Below are 19,687 nucleotides of genomic sequence, written 5' to 3' on the forward strand. Positions count from 1 at the left end.
GTACCCAAACTCAACATTTACAAAAGAAAACTTTTAAATTTAAAGTATATATGAGACAAATAAGCATGAATAAAAACATCCAAGCATTTTCCAATATCAAAGAATTATTTTTATGGCCAAATTGGTAAAGGCTAATGTATTTGTTCTTACTAATATCAAACATAACCATGAGAGTGTTTTTATAACGACTTGAGTGAAAAATACACTAAACACTTGAATGTGAGAGTGACTTCCAGGTGAGGTGTTTAAATAGGTTCAATTTTATTCAACTTAATGAAAAATGACGGTTTAAAAATAAGAGTGTAAAAACAAATAGTTTTATCAAAAGAAATAGTCTGAGATTTGAATATAGAATTTTTGTTCATTTTCGATTAAAATAATCATATCCTTGCATTGATTTATTCGACCATATAATTTTCGTTTCAGCTTTTCTTTGCTCGAGGACAAACAAAGCTTAATTTTGGGAATGTTGTTATCGACGTAATTTACACAATTTTTCGTACTTAATTACTATTTATTCCGTACTATTTCAATAAGTTCTAATGGTATTTTTTTTATACTTTCATCATTTCATGTATCTAAGTAATTTTCTTGTGTCTTCCGGATTTTTCACAAGGTTTCATCACAAATAATTATTGAAGTCGGGGCTTAAGACGAGGATTCAGAAGTAAAACGAAGCCATAAATCAAGTTTATTCAATTTAATCCCTGCACCTTATCGACGTGTATAAGCACCTCGTCAAGTTGGATGCTGTAGGTGGAAAGTCTCTTATTCATATTAATGGCAGATTTGACACATTTTCATATTACAATTGTAACTCGCGCATACGAACTCTGATTGAGGGGATTCGGATATTCAAAATGTTGTGAAAATTGTATACTTTAAGGACTGAATTGATCATTTTGAAAGGTTAGGGATTCAATTGACTTCTATGTAAAGGTTAGGATGCAAATTGAGCATTAAAAAAATTACTCTCTTTCTCTTTCTGGATGCTGGTGCATTCTCTTTCTCTTCTCTCAATATGGTAGCCATTACTCTCTTTCTTTTTTTAATAAATTGACTTCTCATTTTCTATACTTTGCTATTGAATTCTTCTTCTTATCTCATTTTCACTCTCTCTCCCCATTTGCACTGAAATTCTTCTCCTTATCTCATTTTCTAGGTAAAACTACTACTGAATTCTTCTCTTCTATTTGTTTTTTTAATTTTTATCTTTGCATTGGATTTTCATTTTCTATTCTTTTCAAGTTTTTAAAAATGCTGAATTCTTCTCCTTTATCTCATTTTCTAGGTAAAACTCCTATTGTTATATACTTGTCTATTGGTTTTTCTTTTGATTTTGGGTACATTTCGAAGCTATGGCTTGATGTATCGGCATCTTACAGATTAGATGATGGATTGATTGTTTGGTTTTGCTTCAATTTCCTTGTCAAATTTCTAGGTTTTCAGAATTTGGCTTTTGATCACTACAACAAAATCAATTTTTAGTGTGGAAAATTTAGTGGGAGAAATTAATTCGCCACTGAATATGAGGCGTTTGTGGCGAAACTCGTCTTCACCACAAAAAGTGATTTTTTAATGGGGAAGTTGAAAACCGCCACAATAATTAATGCATTATTGGAGGGTTCATATATTCGCCATAAATAAAGCACTATATTATGGGGAATTTTGGATTCGCCACAAAACAAAATATATTTTGTGGGGAATTTAATATTTTCCCCACAAAAGTTTGTGAAAAATGAGCGGCAATTTTAACCGCCTAAACAAACAAAATATATTTTAAATACTTAAATGATATATATATATATATATATATAAGGGTTAAGGTGTAAAAATACCCCTAACGTCTAAAATGGTGCAATTTTACCCCTAACGTTGGAAGCTAAGAGCAATTTTACCCCTAACGTTAATAAATTGGGTCAATTTGATAAATAATTCATCAAACTGTCTTCTCGGTCATGAATCTTGTCATCTACACTTCATACGTGTGTCATTTTATCAGTAACAAATTATAAACATACGTTGGGATGTGAAAAAAAATAAAAAAATATAGTATCTTTTTGTATGAATTAGACAAAATAAATTTTAAAAATTCACCAAATTTAGAAATATTAATATCAAATTCTATTATTAAATTAAAAAACATGAAATCATTTTTTCAGAACAAATTATTATGCAATTGGTGCTGAATAAGGAACAAAAGTATCTATGTTTTATAATAGTGCCTGAAATTGACCCAATTTATTAACGTTAGGGTAAAATTGCTTTTGACTTCCAACGTTAGGGTCAAAATTGCACCATTTTAGACGTTAGAGGTAAAATTGCTCCTGATCCAAAACATTAAAGGTATTTTTGCACCTTAACCCTATATTTAATATAATCTTATAGAAACGTGATTATTTCTCTTTCTCTCCAGTATAACCTAATTCATCTTTCTCTCTCTTCGGCAGTCTCCTGCGCCGCTTCTCTGTCTCAATACGATCGCTCTCTTTTTCTTCCTCACTTTCAACGGCGACAAACACCACTTTCTCTTACCATCTAAAGGGATGCTATCGTTCAATGGTGATTCTGCATCTGCCTTCCTCCGATTTCACTGGCAGTTCTCCTTCAAATGGCAGCGGCTTCTGTTCTGGGCGATTTTCCTTGAAGAAATTTCTTCCTATCAAACCTAAAATCGTTCTATCCGAGCTTCAAAATCCACCTTCAACAAGGTAAACCGCTTTATTGTTTAGCAAACCTAAAGTTTTTATTTACTCTTGAATTCTCTGTCTATTTTAAAGTTATGGAGTTCCTGACACTCCTCTTTCAGTTTGCTTAATCGGTCATTTTGTTGCTTGCTCAAATGATCTCTTTTTCGGATTTGGAGCCCGAGGTTCTCTTTATGTATTTTGATTTTAGAATCAAACAAATGTCTTGGTTACTTGAGAAATTGATGACTTTTTTCCCCTGGTTGCTGTGATGAATTTGGCTTTAAGTAGGGATCCTATTTTGGTTTGCTCTGTTTGCCTTTTGTGTTGCTGGATTGATTTAACTGGTTTTTTTATAAGTCATTATTGACACTTTGAGGTTTTTTGGAATCCCCTTGGTGAATTAGCTTGAGGTTTTCATGTCATGACTTTATGTTCTGCACCGTGATGGACTTTGATATATTTTGGGGATCCTCGAGTTCCCCATTTTTGTCACTCTAGAATTTATGTGCTTGTGTTTGGATGTAATTATATCATGTGGGTTCGTTTATTATGGCTCTAGTTCAAAATGATTGGTTAAACTATGTACAAGAAATTTTTGAATTGAAATGGTAAGTGTAGGTAATGAAGAATAATGACTCTTATTTCCTAATCCCTGAAACAAACTTTAGGGGTTTTGAGAGTTTGAATCTAATGGTTTTAGCATTCAATTCTATTGAAATAGCAATCAGTTTGCTTTGAACCTAGGTGAGTAATTTCCTAATCCCTAAACCAATGCCTCTTTCTTGAAAAATAAGATTGTGAACCCCTTGCCATATTGTCTTGTAGAGGCCGTATTGAGATTCCTAGATGAGAAGACTAAATCTCTTGTGTTGAGTTACTTGACAAAACTCAGTATCACTCTATAATACCCGTCAATGTCATGACTTTCCATTCTTAATATATAAAAACCATCAACAATTGTTTATCTCCTCCAATTGTAATTAAATTGATGCAGTTTCATTAAGAAAGATTAATGGCTGTAACGTTTAAGCACGGAGATGAAGTTAGAGTTAGAGATGAGTTTGCAAGATCAATAAGCAGAGTTTGCAAGATCAATAAGCAGGTCTATGAGTAGGAATTTATCAGCTTCAAGAAACAGGAAAAGTTGGGGTTCGGGTAGAAGCAGTATAAGAGAAGTATGGGGTAATCAAGAAGATGTGTTTGGACGGAGTGAAAGAGATGAAGAAGACCTCAAATGGGCAGCAATAGAGAGGCTTCCAACTTATGATAGGCTAAGGAAAGGGATTTTGAAGCAGGTTTTAGATAATGAAATTGTTGATTATCAAGAGATTGATGTTACTAATCTTGGTATGCAAGATAAGAAACAACTTTTGGAGACTATCCTTCAAGGTGTTGAAGAGGATAATGAGAAGTTTCTGCTTCGACTTAGGGAAAGAACTGATAGGTTGCTTCAACTACTCTCATCATTTTTTTTCAAACATTTTTGTCATTAACTCTGTTTGAAATACTGATCAATTTTTAAATCAATGAGGATAAAATTGCATTTTTAGTACTAAACATTTTTTAGGTGCAATTTTGCCCACATGGTTATGCTCTTAGTTCAGTTTTACCCTTTAATTTAAGAACATTAAAAAACGTTAAAAAACGTTACAGGTACTTTTGACTCTTAATGCTTTAATTTTATTTTAAATGAGTTCTGAATTTGTTGATATTGACAGGGTAGGAATTGAGATTCTTAAGATTGAAGTTAGATTTGAGCATGTATCAGTAGAAGGAGATGCCTATGTTGGAACAAGAGCATTTCCTACTTTGGTGAATGCATCTTTGAATACAATATTAGAGGTACTTGTTATTTCATTATAGTTTAAATTGAACATATTTTCTTGTTTCACCAATTAGGTTGTATTTTCTTATTTCACCAATTATTGACATGTAGCTCTGTAATTTTTTTAAGGCATGATACTCATTAACATTACTTTTCAGGTAGCTTGGTCTCCATTTATTTGTAGAGGGAATTTGTGAATATGATTATGGAGTTGAGGTGTTGTGTCTCAACTGGTAACACATCTTGAACCACCACCGTTTGTGAGAGGTGAAATCAGGCCAAAGTTCTCCGAGCATGAGGTGGAGAAAAATAGTGTTTTTGCGCTTGGACTTCTTGTAGTTAAAACTAATTAGATACTTAAAGTGCAACTATTTTGTATTGAAATTTTCAATTTTAAGTAAAGCAGTGCTTTAGTTGTTGACTACTATTATGATTTATGTTATATATATATTTACAATTTTTCATGATAATCGTGCTAACATTTCGAATACCATTTCAAATAAAATGTATTAAGAAAATATAAATAATTATTGCTCAAATTGTTTTTTGCATATTTATAAAATTAATACGGGTTACTAATCTGAATACAAAATAAATTGATATTGGCTATTGCTGACGGATCAAAATTAATTCGCCACAACAAAGTTATTTTTTATGGGGAAAATTTGGCCACAAAAACACAGCTTTTGTGGCGCTGTTTATTTGTCACAACCAAGTTAAATTTTGTGGCATCTTTGTTCACCACATTAGCTTTGCTTATTGAGGGGTAATGTTTCGCCACAAAAACATATCTTTTGTGGCGTAATTTTTGCCATAGTAGATGTATCTTTTGTGGCGAACACGTGTTTTGTGGCGAGATTGATTTCACCACTAAATATTAGCTATTTGTGTTGAATTCATTTTTTGCCATTATAGGTTTTAGTGGCGAACTTATTGTGGCAAACTCAATATTTGCCAGTAAAACCTATAGTGGCGAAATTCGATATTTTGTTGGGGAAAAATTCCCCACAGAAAAGCTATTTTCTTGTAGTGGATGAAGGTCTGATTTTTAGGATTGATTTGTTGAATGTGAAAGACAAATATTATACCTCATAAAGTAAAAGAGATATAATATTATATGCTCAATTGGTACTTTTTTGAGTTGTTAGTTGAAGATAAGATGAATCTGGTAGGGTACATTCATGAACTGCAAATGTATCTATGGTGTTTGCTTACTATGATCTGATGTTGAATGTCTTCAGGGATTTCGGAATGTATGTCTTCAATCCTATTCATGGGCTAAACTATATGCCTTATAATTTTATATAAACTAAAAAGCTTTGTTTTTCTTGATTTCGTTGAGTAGTACATTAGTGCAAAGTAAAACTATGGTACATCCTGATAACAAAGATAAGTCTCGTTGAACTATGTAATTTGATATTATGTGTGCTAGGAAAACGAGAATTGTTTTTCGGAGTTCTAATTATATCCTGCCTTTCAATGGAAATTTATTTTTGAATCTTTATTTTTGTTTTTTCTTAGAAAACAAAAAATCTGCAGAATAAATATGAAGTGTCTGTGTGGTTCGGTTTTTTTATTTTCTTACTTCTCCCATACACTGCAATATACTTTGTTAGCAGATTTCAGTGTTTGATTGTTCTCCTTTACATGTCTCTCCCTCATTTGTGGTTTAGGGTTACTGTTTTATAGCTCTAAAGAGGATAGTCTAATCATATATCTTATATTAATCTCTGATACACCCCCACACGACATCACAAATTAATGAAGTTGCCGGGACTCGAATCCTCGACCGTTTGATCCTAGAGGCTCTGATACTATGTCATGGAACCGTTTTAGCTAAAAACTCAAGCTGATAATTAAGACCCAATCATATATCTTATATTAATCTCTGACACTAACACCCTTTTCCTGTCCTTCCAGTTTAGCTAATATTCTGCATTCTGTTTCGATCAGAAACTATTAATGCATTCTATTATGAACTTTCAGATGTAATATGGTCTTAAAGATGTTATGTGATGATGAAACTTATCTAATCTTCAGTATCATCGGACAAATGTAGGTTTTCGTTGGAGCTCCGTTGTCATTTAGTTGTCTCCCAACATGATTGATAAGCGGAAAGGCAGTTATCAGGGGAGCAGCCATAAAAGGAAACATCGTTCACAGAAACAAACGAAATCAAAGCCTAACTCATCTAATTCTGGTGCAACAAATGAGGATAACTCATCTAATATTTCTCCTCGAAAAGTAGGAGCAGATGGGGTAAGATTTCTCTTTCTTCCTAAAATCTTGGTTCTTTATATTTCTTGATATGTTAGTCTATGTTATAGTATTTCATAATATATACTTCTTAAACTATCAAATAAGCTGTTATCTAGATTACTTATTCATCATTCTTTTAAGTTTCCCATAAAGCTTAAAATTCTACAGGAGTGCGGTAAAATTAATTCTATAAGTTAAGCCATTCACTAGTTCTTCTTTGGTATGAAGAGAATAAGAAGAAATGCTACAAACTAGCCGTCTTAGCATAACACATCTATATGGAAAGAGTAGTTTTATGTTATAATCTGCTAAAGGATTTCCCATTACATTATTGGTTTTCTCGAACTTGAATTTTCAGCTTACTATGACATTCTGGTGATTTGTTTTCTATGTTTTTGCTATGTTTCACAGCATTACTAGGAGTGTGTAGTATGTGATGTCGGTGGAGAATTGCTTTGTTGCGAAACATGCCCCCGCACTTATCATCTTCATTGTCATAGTCCACCCCTTGACGTATGTGAATTTTATGTTCTATCTAATATATCCAATTTTCTATTATTTACATGAAGATTCTGATATTCGACATGTATTTTTTTTCTTGGAAGTTGGTTAGCTTGATTCTCTATGGGTTGGTGTTCGCAAATTCGGCAAGGGGAATTGGCAAGAAATGCTGAAAGACTCCTCTTTGTATTTCTCGAAGCACTACAAGAAAAATGAGATTTAATGACGGGAAAAACCATCACTAGAAGTCTAATTCCACTCATTAAATGTTTTTAATGAGCAGAATTTTCCCCTTGAGGAAGCCCTTCTTACTAAAAGTATTAATGAGCGGAATAATTTCGCTCATTATTAGCTGACAATGAGTGGACATTTACCCTTACTAGAAACTATATATAATGATTAAAAATACACTCATTAAAAGTATTTATAATGATAAAAAAATACACTCATTAAAAATATTTATAATGATTAAAAATACACACATTAAAAGTATTTATATTGATTAAAAATACGTTCATTAAAAATATTTAAAATAGATAATGATTTGGATTGAAGGGAGCTACTCAAAATTAGAGAGAAAACATATTAAAAACTACTAATTGAACATTATAAAAGATCATAAGAATGCAATAGTAATGAAATACCATTTGGCCAATACATCCACAGGGCATTTCATGACCATATTTAGTACGAAAATCTAAGCAGGTCAACCAAACTTGAACATTCAGATACTGACACGAAAATTTCTATTAATTTCTAAAAATATAGGCAATGGCAAGCGTAATGGTGGAGTCCACAACAACTACTCAAAACAGGTGGAGTAAACTCACAACTTCTGGGCACAAAGAGAGAGAGACGTGGAGAGTGAAATCATAGCAAGAGCAGGGGAAATAATAGCCAAGACATGTTTTGGAATAGGCTATGAAAATGGCAGACAAGTTTTGGAATAGTTGAAAAATTAAGAGCAAATGACCTTATAGGAGATCATTAGTTTTTTAAAACGTACTACAAACTAATAAAAGATCATTAGTTTTTGAAAAACATAGTACAAACTAATAATTGAGCATTATAGAAGATCATAAGAATGCAATAGTAATAAAATACCATTTGGCCAACACATCCATGGGCATTTCATAACCATATTGAACAGAAACTCAGCTACCTCATTTCGAGCTTGTTGGACTAAAGTCCTTGCATCAGCTGTAAATTGACAAAGAAAATGAAATTTCATGCTAATAATCCATAAGAGTTAACCAAAAGCAAGGGTGCAGATGCAGTACAAACCAGAATATTTTGCAAACGCGGCAAAATGTGAAGCAAAGAAGAGTTGAGATTTTAAAGAAGATTCATTCATGAGTAGCTCAAGCTGGTTTCAGTAGTATTTACCTAGACATTAAACATTTTCCTGAATTTAATTTGTATTGGATCGTAACTAGAGAGGGTGAATTATCAGGTCGCAGTCTGGAAAAGAAATATGAAAACTTCTAGCACGTAGGCTTTCCATCACAAATGTTCAGAGAAACCGCAGTCAACAGGTTATTTTGATAGTGTAGAAAAAAAGATGTATCTACGTTATTTCCCATCATTCCTATCATTGCGTGTCCAATCATGCTTCACAATGTGTACATTACACGTAAAACTATAACCTTTATTGAACAACATTAAACTCTGTAGTGACTAAACTAAAAGTGCATCACATCATAAAAAGAAATGCAGTTTCACAGGAGGGAAAGAGAAGCTGAGCTGTTATGCCAGTAGCCAGTAATCCAAGGTACTTTGGTAACAGGGAAAAGATGGGTAATACTAGTCCGATCCAAAAGCTTGTCCTGCTTAAATTTCAAGACGTGAATTTCCAAATTAAGCAAAAACATTCGAGTTCTAGATCAAAAAATTGAGAAGGTCACTTACCTGTGTGACAACACAGACAGAGTCCATCCCACGAGCTGCAATGGATGTAATGGAAGCGGCCTTCACAGCTTTAAATGAATATTCTACAATAAAAATGACTCGAAATTTAAATAAACCTGTAGGATTCACAACTTGCCACGAAGACGCATGAAATAGAGTTAAGCATTTTGAGAAAGTTTTCCTTAAATGGAGTATAAACAAGTTTCCCTACTTTTAATTAAAGGGCTCTAAACTAAGTATTGCTTGATAAATTTTCTTAACTTGTCCCATTTATGATACCTTCCAAAATTGACTTTACTGATAAAATTATGCTTATAGATAACAGAAGTATGTCTCATATGCTATGAAATACTAGAAAAGCACGGAAGTTCAGTTAGGTCCCTCAAGGTGGAAAATTTTGCAACTTAGGATCTTAGTTTTAAAACCTTTGAAAACAGCACATAAGCTTGGTATCTAACATTATTTTCCAACAATAAATCAATTATATGTAAGGCTTTGTCCTCTAGTTGCAGCAACTATGCCAGAAAACGAACAGGAACAATTGTGTCATTGCAACTGCAGAAACGGCTAGCCTCTAGCGTTCTCAAGTGAGGAAAAGGAAGGTCTGGCTACATCCTAATGAGTGTAATGAAATATCCATGGCCGAATCAAGGCAGAACATTAGAAAGCTTGTGAAGGATGGCTTTATCATCAGGAAACCAACGAAGATTCACTTACGTTCCAGTCTTCACAGAATGAAGGAGACTGCGAGTTCTCAGACGACTTCTATAAGGAAGCCCAAAAAATTGACAAGCACATGTACCATGAGATGTACATGAAAGTGAAAGGTAACATGTTCAAGAACAAGTGCGGGGTAAATTACATACGTGGTGTACAACTTTTACCCGTAATCACACTTTGGTGTACAACCAAAATTTTGTCACACTAAACTGTACAACCTTTTAGTGACCTCCCATAGCAGGTAAAAATGACTGGTTAATGCTCAGTCAACGCACCACCTCAGCTTTGACCGGTCAAAAAGTAAAAAAAAATCAACCACTTAATATAAAATTACTTCTATACCCCTATCTCTCCATATCTTCATCTTCTTCCTTCTATTTCTTTCTCTCTCTTCAAATTTCTTTCTCTCTCTAACCTCTGTCACTAAAATCAATACTATCAAATCCTTGTAGGAAACTTCAAATTTTTTTCTCTATCTAACCTCTCTCTTCAAATTTCTCTCTCTAACCTCTCTCTCTCTCCATAATAACAGGTTCAGAACTGAACCAAAAACATAACTATCTTTGTAGAAGTTAGGTGAGTCCTCAACAAGGGAGTTTGGTTCTCCAGTGAGGCCTGTTGCAACGGGACCAGTTTTTTTATCAGGCTTCTCGAAGGAAATATATTTGCCAGATTGTTCAGCTTGGTGTCCAGTCATCTGATAGACTGTTTCATGAATATCTGTATCGAACTATGATTGATTTGGGTCTTGAGAATGAGCTTTTGGAGTTTGGAGGCCCTGATTTAGTGCCTTTTCTACAAAATGCAGGCCGTGAATCATCACAAGAGGTAAAGGTTGTCTATTGGCAACATAGACTCGTTTCATTATCTGTTAGTTCCTAACTCTCATTGGTCCTATTAAAGTGCGTGGACATTTGGATTGTGTTTCTGATATTTTTTTTTTTTTTGCATTTAACATCATCTAGTAAATTTTTTGTTATCTTGTAGGGCCGAGCTGTTTCTGCAGTAACTGCTGCATCTTCTCCTGTTGGTCATTCAGGAGCTCTTGTAACTTCTCGTCAAGCAAAATATTTTGAGCTTTTGGCTGGATATTATGTAATGAAGCGACAACATATGCTTGCTGCTCACATATTGCTTAGACTGGCTGAAAGACGCTCAATGGATGCAGGAGATGTTCCTAGTCTTGAACAAAGGTCAGCAGTCTCCCTTTCATTGTGGATTTATGTATTTCTTATCGTTGTCTATCTCCTCAGCAAGAAGTTGGTGTTAATCCCTTTGGTCCTGTTCTCTGTATTAACTTGGACTGGAGAGTTCATTATAATCTTACCTAACTTCTATAGGAAATTCTTATATTAAAACCCAGATGTAAGGCCACATAGACATGCAAATATATTAGGATAAAAATGGCAATGAGAGCTGATGCAGAACACTTCTTGAGTTAATTAGCTCTGAATTTGTTTTTCCATTTCATTGTGGAACCAATCAGTCAACGAGAAATAAACATTAGCTCAAATTGTATCACAACAACTCTCCGCTTTTCCTTATTCAATTTTTATGTATTTTCCATGGAGCAATTATCATCTGATGATTCATTCATTTTCTTAATTCAGGCGCCAATACCTGGGTAGTGCTGTTCTACAGGCGAAGAATGCAAATGATAGTAGTGGTCTTATTGGTTCCCCTAGGGGTGTCATGGAGAGTGGATTGTTAGATAGTTATGTTTTTGGTTCAGTTCTGAACCTGTCATCATGGAGAGAGAGAGGTTAGAGAGAGAAATTTGAAGAGAGAGTTTATAGAGAGAAAGAAATTTGAAGTTTCCTACAAGGATTTGATGGTATTGATTTTAGTGATAGAGGTTAGAGAGATAAAGAAATTCAAAGAGAGAGAGGTTAGAGAGAGAAAGAAATAGAAAGAAGAAGATGAAGATATGGAGAGATAGGGGTATAGAAGTAATTTTATATTAAGTGGTTGAATTTTTTTGACTTTTTGACCGGTCAAAGCTGAGGTGGCGCGTTGACTGAGCATTAACCGGTCATTTTTACCTGCTATACACTTTAGTGGGAGGTCACTAAAAGGTTGTACAGTTTAGTGTGACAAAATTTTGGTTGTACACCAAAGTGTGATTACCGGTAAAGGTTGTACACCACGTATGTAATTTACCCAACAAGTGCGTGCCGATGGAAAGTATCCATAAATCAATGGCTGAAAAAGCAAGAGAAAAGACCTTGCCTTACCAGTTTGAGGCTAAATGTGCAAGGAGTAAGGCAAGCAGGGAGAGAAATATTGCAAGAAGAGAGGAGCGTTTTACACAGGGCTGGGAGAAAAGGTACCACAGCCACCTGCTATTCAGCAGACTCAGACTAAGGGAACAAAGAAATCTATCAAGTGATTGCAGAATCTGATAAATGCTGAAGGTTGATATCCAATTAATACTGATATGCATGGTTTTCATTTATGTTCATAAAAGCTATTTTGCTTTCATTTTTCTAGGAATGTTCTGTTTCTTTAAAGTACAGAATTTTGGAACCTGAGCTGTAGTTTATTTCTTATATGTTGACTCATGTTTATATGCTTTCAGATCCACCAGCTAATTTTTCCTTTTTTCACATGAAAAGACTTTTTACAAACAAACAAATAACAGATGACCACAACAGAATATTACAATTCTCAGCAAATTTAACCAACCATCTAGCTGCTCATTTGCAAACCTATTGAGAAAATTCTTTTCAATTACTGAAATGAAACCTCACCTGCTAGAAGCTGAACAAACAATGTTGTCTCACAATCTCTCAGCCTCTCGACCAATTTGGATAAGAAGGGGAGTAAATAATTCATGCTTAACTTCCTTTATATCCTGCTTAAAACAGAAAAATAAATAAACTAGCGAATCATAACCTTTGTGAAATAGTCTCACTAAGGTTCAAATAAAAAAGTAACAAAATTGGCAGTAAAAAATACCTAAGATAATCCCAAACATTATTAAAATGATATGCAACTCTACATGTATTCGTCATTTCCATTTTCTATTTTATTTGGCCTAATAAAGAAAGATTGAACTATCTACATTACATTGATTACATTCTATTATAACCCTATTTAGAGTAAAGTAACAAATATTATTCCCCTTCCCCAAAATATTTGATTTTCATCTCAGTGTACACTGGAAAAAGCAGTTCACAGCAGCTTACTCATTGAAATAACGCTGACCATGATGGATGTTAGTAGTTGTCATACTCAAATCATTGAATTCCCCAACAACATCCTCTAATGCTCCCAATATATCAAGTCTCTGCATTGAGAAGGAACAAATTATTTGGCATTTAAATGTGCTTACATGTGCTTATCAGTTTATGTGTTCACTATAATACATATAGAACATAAGACCAAGGTAATTTGAGGATAAAAATACTTAAGACTCCTTTAACTACTCCTCATTAACTACTCCTTTCGGTTTGACCTCATCCAGATAAAAAGCAGCATGTTTAGCATCAACCAAAGTTACAACACCGTCCAACTTGACATCATTACAAACCGCATCCTCAGCATAAAAAATCTGAATTATTGGTGCTGGATTAGCAAGACCTGTAAGGTTTCAGTATGGCATATTTTAGTAAATGTGTAACAAGTACATCATTTGATGTACACACAACAAGAAATCATTTAGATAACAAGTCACTACTGTATAGTGATTTCAGAACAGTATATTTTGACTAATACAGTAATATCTAACCTGTAGTTTCAATTACAATATGATCAAAATTTCCTCTGTTTTTAGCCACTAGTTCAGCTATCATTCTCACAAGATCAGCCCTCACTGTACAGCACAAACAACCATTGTTCAACATAATAATGTCTTCAGCTCGAGTAGTTTTTGCAGCAACTAGAGAACCATCAATGTCAACTTCACCCTACTGCAATTCAACATTAGCAGAGGAAATTATACATCTGCACACTATAAACGTACTCTCACAAGCAGGACTATAATAATAAACTTACAAAAGTTTGAGATTTTGTACCATGGTCATAATGATACAACAATATACATAGAGACTCCCATGATTATAACAAAAATGGTGGTTTAACTAATAAGCGAACAACCAAAAACAATGCAAACTAATACCTCATTCTGAATCACTCCTATGCGCTTCCCATGGTCTGCAGTCAATATATGGTTAAGTAATGTTGTCTGTTCATCAACGCAAGGAAAAATGTCAGCCCAATTAAGTCCAGTTGAGAAGAAATTCAAGAAAATGGAAATTTTTAACTAGCATTTGCATTGACCATTTAGAAAGCTTAATAAGTCAGCAATTACATTTGAAGTAGCATATCTTCTTAATTTTAGTACGAATTAATACAAAGGGAAAAGGTAACAACTAAAATAGAAAGATTACAATACCTTTCCAGAACCCAAAAAGCCGGTAATAATGGTAGCAGGAATTCGATCATCGGGAGGAATCTTGGTGGTGACATCACAATCCTCGGTCTGGGGGGATGCGGCGGCAAAAGAAAATCTACAGGGGTTTTTGAAAGATGGTTTGGAGAAACAGAGAGCGAGGATTGTAGAATGAAAGGAGCGGGTAGCTTGAATGGATAAGGTGGGTTGAGGTTTGAAGAAAAGAGGAAGGAGTGAGGTGCCTGTTGATTTTTGTGACTTGTTGCTGCAGATTATTTTTAATTTGAAATAGTCATATATCAGTTTTGATTCTTTTATTTATTAGTTCTGATTTTCTTGCTGATTTTTAGGAAGATTTTTATGCTACTTTTTAGGCCTTTTTTACTCTCCTGTAACTGTGTTGTAGCAGTATAAAACTGCACATCATATTTCAATAAATTAATATGCTCTTCCCTTCCATATCAAAAATCAATCGTATATCTCTGCAATTCTAACAAATTGGTATCAGAGCATTATTGATTTAAAGGGATCTGTGAAAATTCAAAAAACCCTAGAAAACAAAATACAACCAAAAACACAACCACAAACACAAACACAAACACAAAAGATGGATTGAGATTTTTCTTTCTCTTCTTCGATGTCACCTCCGTTATTTGACGGAACCAATTATCAAATGTGGGCCGTGAAGATGGAAGCCTACCTCGATGCCCATGATTTATGGGAAGCTGTGGAGAACGTTTATGAAGTTCCTGATTTATCTGAAAATCCAACAATGGCTCAAATAAAAGCTCATAAAGAGAAGAAGCTCAGAAAATCGAAGTCCAGATCGATTTTGTTCACAGCTGTCTCATCTGTCTCATCTGTTATTTTTAACAGGATTATGACATTAAAAACTGCGAAGGAGATTTGGGATTTTTTGAAGAAAGAATATGAAGGAAGTGAGAAGATCATAGGGATGCAAGCTATCAACCTGATTCGGGAATTCGAATTACAAAGGATGAAGGAGACGGAGACCATCCAGGAGTATGCAGATAAGCTTCTTGGCATTGCCAATAAAGTGAAACTCCTCGGTACTGATTTTTCTGATTCAAGAATTATTCAAAAAATTCTTGTTACCATTCCAGAGAAATTTGAAGCAACTATCAGTTCTCTTGAAAACTCAAGAGATCTAACAAACATCACATTGACGGAATTATTGAGTGCACTCCAGGCACAAGAACTGAGAAGGCTTATAAGGAAAGAAGGTTCTGTAGAAGGAGCTTTGCTGGCCAAAACTCAAAACAATTATGGTGGCAAGAACAAGAAGAACAGGAACTTCAAGGCAGGAAACTCGAGCAGCAACAATAGCAGCAGTGGTAACAAAAACTTTCAGAATTTTCCACCATGTCCTAATTGTAAGAAAACAAATCATCTGCAGAAGTACTGTTGGTGGAGGCCATATGTAACATGCAACAAGTGTGGATAATTAGGACATGTGGAGAAAATCTGTAAGTCTTCACAACAACAAGGGAAAGCAAAAGCTGCTATTGAACAAATTGATGAAGAAGAGCTTTTTGTAGTATCGTGTCTTACTATTTCAAGCTTAGCAGAAAGTTGGCTGATTGATAGTGGTTGTACGAACCACATGACTTATGATCGAGATTTGTTCAGAGAACTTGATACAAACTACACTACCAAAGTCAGAATCGGAAATGGAGAGAAAATATATGTAGCAGGAAAGGGAACCGTAGCAATCAAAGGCTGCACAGGTTTGAAACTAATTTCAGATGTTCTTTATGTTCCTGAAATTGATCAAAACTTATTGAGTGTTGGTCAATTATTGGAAAGAGGCTGTAAAGTTCTCTTTGAAGACAAAAGTTGCTTGATTAAAGATTCAAATGGAGTAGAGCTGTTCAGAATTCAAATGAAAGGCAAGAGCTTTGCTTTGAATTTGATTAGAGAAGAACAAATTGCTATGCACAAGGTTGGAGACAATACAATGCTTTGGCATAAAAGGTTGGGGCATTTCCACCATAATGCTCTGCTTTATTTTAAAAGACATAATCTTGTACAAGGGCTACCTAAATTAGAAGAAGAATTATCTGAATGTGCTGCTTGTCAATACGGCAAACAAATAAGGTTGCCTTTCCCAGTAGGCAAGTCTTGGAGAGTATCGAGTAAGCTGCAATTGGTGCATACGGATGTTGGAGGACCTCTACCAACACCATCTTTGAATGGCAGTAAGTATTATATTGATTTCATTGATGATTATACAAGGATGTGCTGGATTTATTTTATGAAAGTTAAAGTTGAGGTTGGTGACATCTTTTTCAAGTTCAAAACTTGGGTGGAAACTCAAAGTGGCATAAAATTGCAGATATTACGTTCTGATAATGGAACGGAATATACATCAAAAAAGTTCAGCAAATTTTGTGAAGATGCAGGTGTAGAACATCAATTTACAGCTCCTTACACCCCACAGCAAAACGGGGTTGTGGAGCGCAAAAATAGAACAATCTTGGAGATGACGAGATGCTTGCTTCATGACAAAGATCTTCCAAAGAAATTCTGGGCAGAGGCAGCAAGCACTGCAGTTTTTTTTGCTGAACAGATTGCCATCTAAAGCCATTTCAGAAAAAACTCCATTTGAGGCCTGGTATGGTTTCAAGCCAAAGATGTTGCACTTGAAAGTTTTTGGTTGTTTGTGTTTCTGTTACATTCCTCAGGTTAAGAGAGACAAACTTGATAAAAAGGCGGAACCAGGAATCTTTGTAGGCTACAGTTTAACATCAAAAGCCTATAGAGTTTTCTTGCCACAAAGCAATAAAGTTATTATCAGCAGAGATGTGCATTTCTTTGAGACAGAAAATTGGAGCAAAGAAGAGAAGCCAATTGAGTTTGACGAGGAGAGTGATGATGATATTGATGACCAGCCAGTCAGAGGAACCAGATCACTCTCAGATATTTATGAAAGATGTAGTGTTGCTGTTATGGAACCTGCAAATTACAAAGAAGCTGCTACTGACTCGAAATGGTTAATTGCAATGAAGGAGGAGTTGAATATGATTGAAAAAAATCAGACCTGGGAGTTAGTGGAGAAACCAAAAGATAAGAAAGCAATAGGTATCAAGTGGGTATATAGAACCAAACTTAATGCTGATGGTTCTATCAACAAATATAAAGCAAGGCTCGTTGTGAAGGGTTACGCTCAGATGTTCGGGGTAGACTTCTCTGAAACTTTTGCTCCAGTCGCTAGGCTGGATACTATAAGGATGTTATTAGCTCTTACTGCACAAAAGGGTTGGGTTGTACATCAAATGGATGTAAAATCGGCTTTTTTAAATGGATACTTGGAAGAAGAAATATTTGTGGAGCAACCAGAGGGATTCGTTGTTCAAGGACAAGAGGAGAAAGTTTATCACTTGAAGAAAGCCTTGTATGGCTTAAAACAAGCCTCGAGGTCTTAGTACAGTAGAATTGATGCACATTTGATCAGCTTAGGCTTTGAAAAGAGTCTAAGTGAGTTCACTTTATATGTCAAGAAGATTGGTCATGAAATACTTGTTGTCTCCTTGTATGTTGATGATTTATTGATTACAGGAGAATCAAAAGAGCTTATTGAGGAATTTAAAGAAAGAATGAAAGATGTTTTTGAAATGACTGATCTAGGAAAAATGACATTTTTCCTAGGTATGCAGGTGCATCAAAATAATGGTGAAACCTTTGTATGCCAAGAAAAGTATGCAAAGGAAATTCTGATGAAATTCAAGATGGAGAATTGCAAGCCAACTGCAACTCCAATGAATCACAATGAAAAATTCAGTAGAGAAGATGGAGCTGACAAAGTTGATGAAAAATTGTACAGAAGCTTAATTGGATGTCTGATGTATTTGACGGCAACCAGGCCCGACATTACATATGCAGTAAGTTTGTTGTCAAGATATATGCATTGTGCTAGTGAAATTCATTTTAAAGCTGCCAAAAGGATCCTCAGATATGTCAAGGGCACAGTTGGCTATGGTGTTAAGTTTCCACATGTAAACAATTTCAGTCTTCATGGAAACTTTAGTCTCTATGGCTATTCTGATAGTGATTGGGCTGGAAGTGTTGATGACATGAGAAGCACTTCAGGATACTGTTTCAGTTTTGGTTCTGGAATTTTTTCATGGCGTTCAAAGAAGCAAGAAGTCATAGCACAGTCACCAGCGGAAGCAGAATATGTGGCAGCTGTTTCAGCAGCAAATCAAGCTCTTTGGCTCAGAAAACTCATGATTGACTTGAATATGGAGCAGAAAGATAGCACACTGATACTTGTTGATAATCAAGCTGCAATTTCGATTGCTAAAAATCCAGTGTTTCATGGGAAGACAAAGCATTTCATGATAAAGTTGTACTTTCTAAGAGAGATGCAAGAACAAGGAGAGGTAAAGTTGATTCATTGCAAGACAGAGAATCAGCTTGCTGATTTTCTAACAAAACCACTTCCTAAAGCAAGATTTGAATATCTCAGGCAGAAGCTTGGAATATGCAGCTATCAAGTCAAGGAGGAGTGTTGATTTTTGTGACTTATTGCTGCAGATTATTTTTAATTTGAAATAGTCATATATCAGTTTTGATTCTCTTGTTTATTAGTTCTGATTTTCTTGCTGATTTTTAGGAAGATTTTTATGCTACTTTTTAGGCATTTTTTACTCTCCTGTAACTGTGTTTTAGCAGTATAAAACTGCACATCATATTTCAATAAATTAATATGTTCTTCCCTTCCATATCAAAAATCAATCGTATATCTCTGCAATTCTAACAGTGCCACTAGTGGAAAGAGGGGTTTGTTGGCGAGAAGAGAAGGAAATGAAGGAGGTGGCTCTTGCTATATCCACTGATAGTGAAGCCATGTGCGGGAAGAGAGAGAGGTTGGGGTTTTTGATGGGTTTTGAGTTTCCAACTCCACTTCTTAAGCAAAACACAAAGCAAAACTGATCGTAAACCAAGGTCATAAAGACATTGAATCTAAACCTGTAAAGGAAAACACAAGAATATGAAGAAAACATGAAAAAATAAAGAAATTAACAAGAGATGAGAAGAGATGCCGCGAACAGAAATGGGGAAAACCCAAAAATCTGCTGAAGAAGGAATAAAGAGGCTCGTTCAGTCCCAATTTCAGAAGATGAGAGTGAGACGATGGGAGCAGACCTAGGTCGAACAGGAAGGAGAGCTTTTTTGGCTGAAAGCGTGAACTTTATGTCTGATTTTAGGGGGGAATGAAATATTTGGAATGAATTTTAGGTCACATTGGCGGCAAATTAAAGATTAAGGTTATTAATGAGTGGGTTTTTTTATAATTAAAAGGTGGTTTTTTTATTGTTATGAAATAATGAGTGGAATTTTAGGAAAATTGAGTCAAATTATATACTT

At 34.7% G+C, this 19,687-nt stretch overlaps 2 protein-coding genes and 2 pseudogenes across 2 annotated transcripts; 3 read left to right on the forward strand and 1 right to left on the reverse strand.

Moving 5' to 3' along the window:
* The first annotated feature begins 2,428 nt into the window (after positions 1–2,428).
* LOC136227705 (uncharacterized) lies at positions 2,429–4,979 on the forward strand. Its single transcript, XM_066016768.1, has 3 exons — positions 2,429–2,711; positions 4,409–4,532; positions 4,674–4,979. Exons 1-3 carry the CDS (start codon positions 2,560–2,562, stop codon positions 4,710–4,712), a joined length of 315 nt encoding a protein of 104 aa, XP_065872840.1. The 5' UTR covers positions 2,429–2,559; the 3' UTR covers positions 4,713–4,979.
* A 1,636-nt stretch (positions 4,980–6,615) lies between these two features.
* Positions 6,616–12,292, forward strand: LOC136216585 (large ribosomal subunit protein eL19z-like; annotated as a pseudogene).
* On the forward strand, positions 10,546–11,670 carry LOC136223085 (nuclear pore complex protein NUP155-like). Its single transcript, XM_066010886.1, has 3 exons — positions 10,546–10,731; positions 10,891–11,096; positions 11,514–11,670. Exons 1-3 carry the CDS (start codon positions 10,636–10,638, stop codon positions 11,668–11,670), a joined length of 459 nt encoding a protein of 152 aa, XP_065866958.1. The 5' UTR covers positions 10,546–10,635.
* A 1,035-nt stretch (positions 12,293–13,327) lies between the features above and the next one.
* On the reverse strand, positions 13,328–19,224 carry LOC136216591 (uncharacterized; annotated as a pseudogene).
* Positions 19,225–19,687: the final 463 nt, after the last annotated feature.

This window comes from Euphorbia lathyris, chromosome 1 (assembly GCF_963576675.1).
Source record: "Euphorbia lathyris chromosome 1, ddEupLath1.1, whole genome shotgun sequence".
Taxonomy (NCBI): Eukaryota; Viridiplantae; Streptophyta; class Magnoliopsida; order Malpighiales; family Euphorbiaceae; genus Euphorbia; species Euphorbia lathyris.

Bases quoted from the DNA above. Each gene is read 5' to 3' on its own strand.
- LOC136227705 (XM_066016768.1), top strand. From the start codon at position 2,560: ATGGTGATTCTGCATCTGCCTTCCTCCGATTTCACTGGCAGTTCTCCT. The intron at 2,712-4,408 runs GTAAACCGCTTT...TGATATTGACAG, and splicing joins CAAAATCCACCTTCAACAAG to GGTAGGAATTGAGATTCTTA. The intron at 4,533-4,673 runs GTACTTGTTATT...ATTACTTTTCAG, and splicing joins CTTTGAATACAATATTAGAG to GTAGCTTGGTCTCCATTTAT.
- LOC136223085 (XM_066010886.1), top strand. From the start codon at position 10,636: ATGATTGATTTGGGTCTTGAGAATGAGCTTTTGGAGTTTGGAGGCCCT. The intron at 10,732-10,890 runs GTAAAGGTTGTC...GTTATCTTGTAG, and splicing joins GCCGTGAATCATCACAAGAG to GGCCGAGCTGTTTCTGCAGT. The intron at 11,097-11,513 runs GTCAGCAGTCTC...TTCTTAATTCAG, and splicing joins GTTCCTAGTCTTGAACAAAG to GCGCCAATACCTGGGTAGTG.